The 8,480-nt window shown below is 37.1% G+C and overlaps 2 protein-coding genes across 5 annotated transcripts; one reads left to right on the top strand and one right to left on the bottom strand.

Moving 5' to 3' along the window:
* Nucleotides 1-861: 861 nt before the first annotated feature.
* LOC109198409 (G2/M phase-specific E3 ubiquitin-protein ligase) lies at nucleotides 862-4,912 on the top strand. Of its 4 annotated transcripts, none has more exons than XM_025903106.1 (15): nucleotides 871-971; nucleotides 1,143-1,282; nucleotides 1,490-1,715; nucleotides 1,828-1,903; nucleotides 2,026-2,306; nucleotides 2,389-2,424; nucleotides 2,532-2,605; nucleotides 2,706-2,783; nucleotides 3,052-3,257; nucleotides 3,339-3,438; nucleotides 3,536-3,698; nucleotides 3,801-3,907; nucleotides 3,990-4,134; nucleotides 4,272-4,398; nucleotides 4,581-4,912. In XM_025903106.1, the coding sequence occupies exons 1-15, from the start codon at nucleotides 924-926 to the stop codon at nucleotides 4,883-4,885; spliced, it is 2,112 nt and encodes a 703-aa protein (XP_025758891.1). In that variant the 5' UTR covers nucleotides 871-923; the 3' UTR covers nucleotides 4,886-4,912. The 4 variants fall into 4 exon arrangements, with proteins under 4 accessions (XP_025758896.1, XP_025758891.1, XP_025758887.1 ...); XM_025903102.1 differs by having other exon boundaries at nucleotides 4,548-4,912; XM_025903108.1 differs by having other exon boundaries at nucleotides 948-971; nucleotides 1,219-1,282; nucleotides 4,548-4,912.
* Nucleotides 4,913-6,214: 1,302 nt separating this feature from the next.
* Nucleotides 6,215-7,886, bottom strand: LOC109198408 (uncharacterized). The gene is made up of 3 exons (XM_025905115.1): nucleotides 7,228-7,886; nucleotides 6,692-6,737; nucleotides 6,215-6,337 (listed from the first exon to the last, which is right to left on the bottom strand). Exons 1-3 carry the CDS (start codon nucleotides 7,884-7,886, stop codon nucleotides 6,215-6,217), a joined length of 828 nt encoding a protein of 275 aa, XP_025760900.1.
* Between the last annotated feature and the right edge of the window lie 594 nt (nucleotides 7,887-8,480).

The raw sequence follows: 8,480 nt of genomic DNA, 5'->3' as shown, positions 1-8,480 counted from the left end.
TGGACATAGCCTGAGTTTTTATGTGTTTTGGAGTTTTTTCGTGCTTCTGGGTTTTTACGTGTTTTGGAGTTTGTACGTGCTGCTTTGTCTCTAGGGGCCACCGTAAATATATTTTTATTTATTCACTCCACATAAAATGTAATAAATAAATCATATAATACAAAAACCAACTAGTCACAGTTCAACTTTTAACTATTTAAATTTTCAGCTTTTTCCTTTTAAACAAATTTAAAATGAGACAACACAAAACACTGCAAACCACAACACAATTAAATATAAATTAAAATATGAAAAAGAAGATGCATATTCTCTTCTGAATCCTTTATCATCTGCAACTGAAAATAGTTGTGGATGATCACTATACATTTCTAATGTGACGTTGTTGTCCCTGGCTCTCTTTCTCGCTCTCTCCCTCCCGCTCTGTTCCTGTGCTACTGAGTGTAACTACCGCCCCTCTATGGTGTTATTTCAGTGCCACTATTCTGAGCGAACGTAAAAAAAAAAAAATTGCAGGTGCAAGTGTTGCATTTTGAGGAGAAATTTATTTTGAGCGTACAAAAGCTGAATTTGAGTGAACAAAATTCATTGCTGCGTGCAAAAAATTTATTTCAGTGTTTGCGCTTATCCATATACACACACACAATAGCACCCCCTCTCGCTCAGTTTTTTCATTTGCGCTTGCTCGCATTGTGTTGCTTGCGCTCACAACATTCTCTGCTGCGTGCGCTCAACTCTCTGTACACTGTTATAAGTGTGCCACAAAACCAACCCATCACAGACTTGGTTTCAAAAATTCTGATTGGCTCTTACGGTCTCCAATCAGCTTGCTAGCTGCTGCCTTCCGGACACCGGAAACACTGTCCACTCAGCCTCGCTTCTTGCAGATAGAGGGATTTTTGATTTACTCTGCAGCCAAAGAAGAGATGGCAGAATCAAAAAATGGCTCCAATAATACTACACCACAGTATCAGGTGAGTTTAATTTTTAATTTTTTTGGTGAATTTAGTAATTTGCTGTCCTTTCTGTTTAATATGCTGTGAAATTGTAGTTACAGATGCAGCTGTAGAGTTTAAGCTAGCCTTATGGGTAATTACCAGCGTAGTTGTCTTACTGAGGCAGTGTATCCCAATCATGTTTTTTAGGGTAATGGTGCAGTTGAGTCAGCAGTAAGAAATCTGGTGTCTTTGCTGCTTAACAACATATCCACAAATCCTTCAGGGAGGCCAACAGAGAGTGGGCAGCCGGAGCCTAGAACTCTGACTATCCAGCAAGAGATGACAAGGTGTTAGCTTTTTTTGTGTGTTTTTTTTTTCTAAACTTTTTGCAATCTTTTCTGTTAAAGTTATTTGGTTTGTCGATTTATCAACATTGATTTTTAAATTAAAATGTGCTATTAAGGACTGATGTCATATTTAATAACTTTATTAAACAATAACCCTCATGTTATGCAACACTGCATTTTTTAAACTCATGCATTTTCATCCCACAGATCATTTCCAGGATATTTCAAATCAAACTTGAGCCGTGGTAAAAAGAGATGTTTAACATCTACTAAGCAGCTTGTTAAGGCAGGCAGTAAGACCACAGGCCTCAGTTTTTATTTGCTGTCAAAAAACACATCCTACACACCTTTGCCAGCTGAGGAGCTTGAACTCCTACAAGCTGGCATGGGGAGACAAACAGTGTCTCTTCCAGAAGATGGTGACCATGCAGAGGTAAGTTTGTATAGTCAGTATTAAAATAAGTCATTGGCAGACGCATTTAGCCTGAATCATATGCCACAGTCCATTTAGTGTTCCATTCTGCTTAACTGTGTTTTTAACTAAGATTTCTAGACTTCTGGAAGAAACCTTTCCAAAAATGGAATATCTTTGTGGAGGATGGCTCTTGCATAAGGCAACAGGTTTGTTGTTAATTTAGTTTTTATGTGTGTTTTTGGCATTCTTGAGTGCTTATACTGCATTATGATTATGTAGTTGATACTTTTGCTACTTGATTGTTTGTGCTATCTTTCTGTCAATAAAGGTGGGAGTGGTCGACGAAAGCTCACTGTAATTCCACCTGAAACAGAAGGATATTCTGTCAAAACACTGAAAGCTGTGTCAGGAGGTGGCAAATCCACTTTTTACATTGTACCTCTTCAGGAAACATTAGACACATCTCCTCTACCTCCCGACTCACAGCACTTTTCAAAGATGCCAAAGAAGATATGTTCCCAGTGTAATGAAGTTATGCCTCTGCAGATGCTTCCAGTACACATCAATACGTGCAAAGGAAAATTCTCTCCTGATGAGACTGATGATGAGGTGAGACAATTTTGATAAAATCAAAATGAGCAATTTTGATTAAATAATATAGTATCACAATTACTGTTTTTTAATTCTGCAGGAATCTGAGTTATGCATTGTGAAAAGCAAATGCAAGGTAAACCTAGCACATTACTAAAAACCATAGTAACTACAATGAATTTTGTATCGGTAATGATCTTTTTCCCACTATGCATAACATGTACCCCTTTTTTGAAATTGTAGGTTATTTGTCCAATATGCACTAAAGACTTTCCTGAAGATGAAATCACAGTCCACGCGAGTCTGTGTGGGGATAGGTAATCTTTTTTCAGCCGTTTATGAAAAAATGTTCATCAGTAACAGTCCACGCAAATATATGTCCTTTTTTTTTTTTTTTAAACTTTGTTTCGTCAACAGCTTTCAATGCATGGTGCCTGAAGAAAATGACCAAACTACAGGGACACCAGCTCAAACTTCAGTATGCACAACAGACAGGTACTTTTTGCTCTATTATAGTTCATATATACACTATTATGCAGAACCATTTGTTAAAATTATGTGTAAGATCTTTTACATAATTGCTGGGGTTTAATTTCATATAAAACATTTTATGATCACACTACTTTAAATTATTGTTAAAGATTGTTGCACAGAACATGCTGCAATAATTTCTAATCACGTTTAATGTGGTAGCCTCTTTTAATCTAAAGATGATTATTTTTCTTTGAGAACTTAAAATGTTTTCTACCCTGTTTTTGTTAAGCGTGGAAGATGTATTGCGTTGCCTTGAACAACAAGTCGACACCACAACAGAATTTAAGTTGTGTGTGGACAGAGAAGACCTTCCAGACAGAGGCATTCTCCAGTTGCAGAGAAAAAAATCTGCATCTCCCACCAGTGTTCTTAGGGTGGTTTTCATTGGAGAGGCAGGCGTGGATACAGGAGCACTTAGGAAAGAGTTTTTGAGTGGTGAGTTGCCTATTACCTGTTTTGTCCTAGTGTCAATAAATAATGGATAACTTAAAAATGCGGATATTTTTTGTATGAAAGACATGATTTCAGGTATTGAAAGCAGATTCTTTGAAGGACCTGAGAACAAGGGCAAAAACCCCAAGTATTCTCTGACCGATCTTGATAATGAAAACTTCAGGTTGGTTACATACGAGCTTTGTGTATTACATTTAATACGCATCCGATATTTTTGTAAATGTTACCTGAAAATGAATTATAATCATTTGTCTTCACAGAACTGTTGGTGAAATAATTGCAGTCAGCCTCGCCCAAGGAGGCCCATCTCCTGCCTTTTTCAAAGAATGGTGCTACAATTTCCTCTGCTCAGGAGAGGTTGATTTCAGCTGTCTGTCTAAGGAGGATGTTGCAGATGTGGAATCTTCCCTGCTCATCAGCAAAGTGAGCACCTGGTTTAGCTCTGGCACATGATATATTATGAGTATGGTGTTTTTAAACACTTTTAACCTTCTGTATTTCCTCTTTCACATTATACATTTCCAGGTTGAAGATGCAGCAGACATACAGTCTCTGATGATGTGGGCTGATGAAATTGTCAGCTGTGGATACACAAACCAGATAAAGATGGATAGTAAGGAAAGCATGATACGGTAAGCGAGAAAAAGTCAGAGAGATCATTAACCCATCCCCAACTAGTTTTTCATTTTGTTTTTTTTGTTTGTTTTTTTTAAGTGCCATTGTCTTACACTCTACAACAAGACTGATTCCAATGCTACAGCAGCTCAGAAAGGGCATGGAACTGTATGGTCTTGTGAACCTGATGGCTGTAAATCCTGAAGCTTGCCACAGTTTGTTTGTTCCTGGGAAAATCCTCAAAGTAAGTATTAACATAGCAGCTTCAGTCTGATCCAAAGACAGTCCACTTATCTGTACTGTACTTATCCTGTATTTATTTATTAGTTTTGAATGAACAATATATCTATAATATAATCTACTTTATTTCCTTATTTACAGCCAGACGCTGATTTCATTATGATGAGCTGCCAACCACATTTCAGTGAAAAGGGGACATCTAGGGAGAGAACTGAGAGGAAGATCATAAATTTTTTGCAAGATTTCTTGCAGGAGATTGAAGCATCAGGTACTATATAGTATTAGCTGTATATACCTATAGTATTGTATATATACCGTATGCATCTGTTAAATATTTTTGCTTTAATATGCAGGGCACTAGGAAGTATTCTTAGTTGTTAATTTAAAACATTGTAATCCAGATTGCTTTTTATTTAGAAAAGACTTCAGAAACATTTTCAAATGTCACAGATGGAAACACAGGTGGTGCAGGTGGTGAAAAATCAGAGTCTCTTGCTGTCCAGCATGTGCTCCAGTGGATGACCGGCCAGTCCCATGTTCCCATCCTTCCTGATGAAAAGAGACATTTCAAAATAACATGCAAGTTTGACCACGAATGTAAGGAGCGGCTGGGAGATCACTCAATTTGTTACCCAGTTGTGAGTGCATGCACTTGTACTGTGACTTTTCCAGTGCAGCATCTGGACACTTACACAGCGTTTAAAACCATAATGAGTACAGCAGTTAGATATGGTGGTGGATTCCACAGAGTTTAACACATTGTTGTCTTGTAATTTGGAAACTAAATGAGTAAAAATGTTTCTAAACATTAGCTGTTAAGATGTTCGTAGCTGTTTCATGAAAATGACAAGACTTCAAAACTTTGTGTAGGGTCCTACGTTGATAGATAATAAGCAAGTGCTTTGTTTGCTTGTCTACTTGTAATCTGAATGTTTTAGCAAAGAAATCCAGTATTTGAGAACAAAAGAGCGTTGACTTTCATGTCCATGTTAAGTGTCACTGTTGGTTTGACACCTGTAGCAAGAATTGTATGTACAGGTCACGACCGTAAGACTCAGAATGTTCCAAGGGATTAATTGTTCTCTGAAGTCCCTCCAGGGTTTCCTCATCCAGTGGGCATTCAATTTCAGGAACCACAACTGTGCCGTTAGATTGTTCTTGCAGTACAGCACTCTCCCAGTCAATGCCTGGATCCTGAAGCTCCTTCAAATCCACAAACATATATAATAGTCATTATTCCAGAATAGGTACTTTTGGGAGTAATGTTATTTTGTGTAAGCGTTTTTTCCATTAAATACAACAATTTAAAAAGAATGCCTTTGTTTTCATGTTCTTCTTACTGTAATTTAGATTAGTGGTAATTGATAAGCAAGAATGTATAAAATCACTAGAAGCATCTCCCAGATGTGCTACAAGTGTTTAATTTGTTAATTTCAGAAGAGCAGAGTTAACTGCTAACTAAAATTTTGAAATTCAACATTTAAATAAATTTAAAATAAAAAAAATCTGATTATGATCTGGTACCTCAAGTCTCTCGCCCTCGTCCAGCTCTTGTAGATGTCCCATACACCAGAGCTGTTCAGGAGTGAGACCACCTTCTGTCCTGAGGGGATGATTATTCCATCCTCCAACAAAGGTGACAAGATCTGCTCGGAGTCGAGGGACAAAGATGTAGTGGACACCAAAGAGATGAATGACATCTGAAATGTCAAGCAGGCCATCCTCCTCAAGTGAGTGAAGAATATCATGGTACTTGCTAGTGACTGCAATCCAGACATCACGCCAAAGTCGTTCTACTCTGTAAATACATTTGAATTTGGATTTCTGGTGTTTCATGCTTCAAATCAATATCAGAACTGCTACAACAATCTACCCATGCAGTCAATAATAATATAAAGAACATCAAAAGACTAACCTCTGATTGTGGACACTCTTTCCAGATATGAAACTCGCTCTCCCTGTTCCTCTTGTGGCAAACATGAAATGTGCAATGTCCAGGTTTTCTACTCCTTGATCTGCCCTAACCCTATGATACAAATAAATTTTTAAGGAATTTTTAAAGTTTTCTTTAATGAAACTTGTTGCTAGCATATAAATTTAATCAGGGCATAAAACCTTGACGGCAAGCCGTGAAGCTGGGCTGATCTCAGGAAAAATGAGAATGTAGTTTTTGCCCTGTTGTTAGTTGCTGCATCCAAGTACAGGACCTGCAGTAAAAACAAATGGAAAATTAAAGATCTGGTTTCAGATCATATATAGTTTTTCAGTTAATAATGCAGTTTCATAATAAGTGTTCAAGGAATATTGTATGGTTCTATGTTCAAAACCATAATTCAAAGCTTGAGTAGTCTATACATCAATATTGGTAGTACTTATCAAAAAATAAAAATGGCCTTTTAGTTGAACCGTTTTTTTGTAAAGAACTGATTATAAATTTAAAAAAAAAATGCAAATCGTCCACTATGTTGGCTTGCTGAATAATTGATGTTCATAAAAAAATAACCTAATACAGCTCTCATTTCAAAACTACCAAATATTCTACATAACAGTTAAAATTTTACCTTCCTTGAGTAGCCATCCACTCCACCAAAGACCACAACATTGTACCTGTTTCAGAGGGAAAACAATCTCACTAAGGCTTGATTTGCAGAACATGTAAGACATTGAAAATAATTTTTTCAGTATGCACACTTGCCACTGATTTAAATTGTCAGGTGTGCTGAAAATAATACCAACATTTTTATATGTGAAAGTGGATAAGTTCAATGAGACTAAATATTTTAGTTCTCTTGTCATGATTTTTTTTTTAAGTTTTCAAGAGCACTTACCATATTGTGTGTTGATAGGCTTGTTATCATGGAAAATATCGATATACAAAGTGTAAATAATTGCTCAAGAAAATTTACAATTAACAATATTACTGGTTTTGTTACACATCCTGTAATCCTTTTACTTAATATTACTCTATCAAGTGCTTTTTAAAATATTATAAATACACTGAAAGACCTATCAGATAAGGTTGATTAAAGCAGATTTAAAGTATAACGTGCATCTTTCTGCCCAACTTGTGTTAGAGCTATATAAGTGGGTATTTTACCTTATTAGCTTGTGATTTGTGTCTATGTGGACCAGGGAGAGAGGGCCTCGCACCGAGTAGCTTCTTCGCACAACACAGCCTAGTTCTGTGATCCGTGTGAAGATCCCTACAGCATCAACTCGATGCATGGAGGCCATCATTCTCCACCACTGAACACGGAGACCCATAGAAACCAAATGTCCTTGAACCATTCGATAGCCAGCATTTGGCATCTGATTTTTGATAGCCGATATGATGTTGTCCAGCTCTTGGTCATTCATTGTGCTGTATGTTCCTCTCACAGACAAGTCAAATTCTTGCATCCTCCTGAAGATTGTTCTTCTTGAAACACCAAGACATTTAGCGATGCAGCTGACTGGCAGCTGAGTGTCCAACAAGTTCTTCAGTTTTTCTCCCTCTAGTACGATTTTGGGGTGGCCAGGTCCCAGACCAACTTCTGTTTCCAGTTCAATAATGGCCACAGAGCTGATGTTAATTTCACACTGAACCAGATGATGAATGTTTTGTAGAGCCTCTGTAATCTCTGACAGACCGCCTATTTGCTGAGAGAAAGATTCAAACAGAACAAGCTCATGACGAGTCAAGAACTCCAAATAATCCAGATTTAGTGGTTGTTGGTTTAAAGCAGCTTCCAGTTTAGAGAGGAGCCTATGTATCATTTGCTGTCTCAGTATGTCCTGTTAAAAGCAGCAAAGAACATGGACAAGTAGTTAGAAAAATACAATGAAATGATGTATCTCAGACAAAAATAAACAACCCATAAAACGAACTACATGAGGTACATCATTTTTCAAGTTTGCATAGTTTGCAAATTAGCTAACGTCAGTTATCAAGCGAATAATAATGTACAAAATGATTTTATATTACTTACATATGGCCTGGACATGCTGTTTTCGTGCTGCTGTTCAGTATTTGACGACATAAAAGAGACCTACTCAAATATGATTTGGAGAAATGAGTCAGTTGGCATGGTTGTATGATGCAACTACATTATACTACACCAACGATAGTCTTAAAAAATAATATATTTTAAAATAAAATAATTAAAGATATTATCCGCAAATTGGGGTTTAATTGAGTTTAGCTGGATTTAGCTACATTTCGGACAGTGTTTCCAGAATGCAGCAGCTAGCGAGCTGATTGGAGACCGTAAGAGCCAATCAGAATTTTCGAAACCAAGTCTGTGATTGGTTGGTTTTGTGGCACACTTATAACAGTGTACAGAGAGTTGAGCGCACGCAGCAGAGAATGTT

This window comes from Oreochromis niloticus, linkage group LG3 (assembly GCF_001858045.2).
Source record: "Oreochromis niloticus isolate F11D_XX linkage group LG3, O_niloticus_UMD_NMBU, whole genome shotgun sequence".
Taxonomy (NCBI): Eukaryota; Metazoa; Chordata; class Actinopteri; order Cichliformes; family Cichlidae; genus Oreochromis; species Oreochromis niloticus.
The sequence above is the reverse complement of the archived record's forward strand: the minus strand, read 5'-3'. Positions and strand labels throughout refer to the sequence as shown.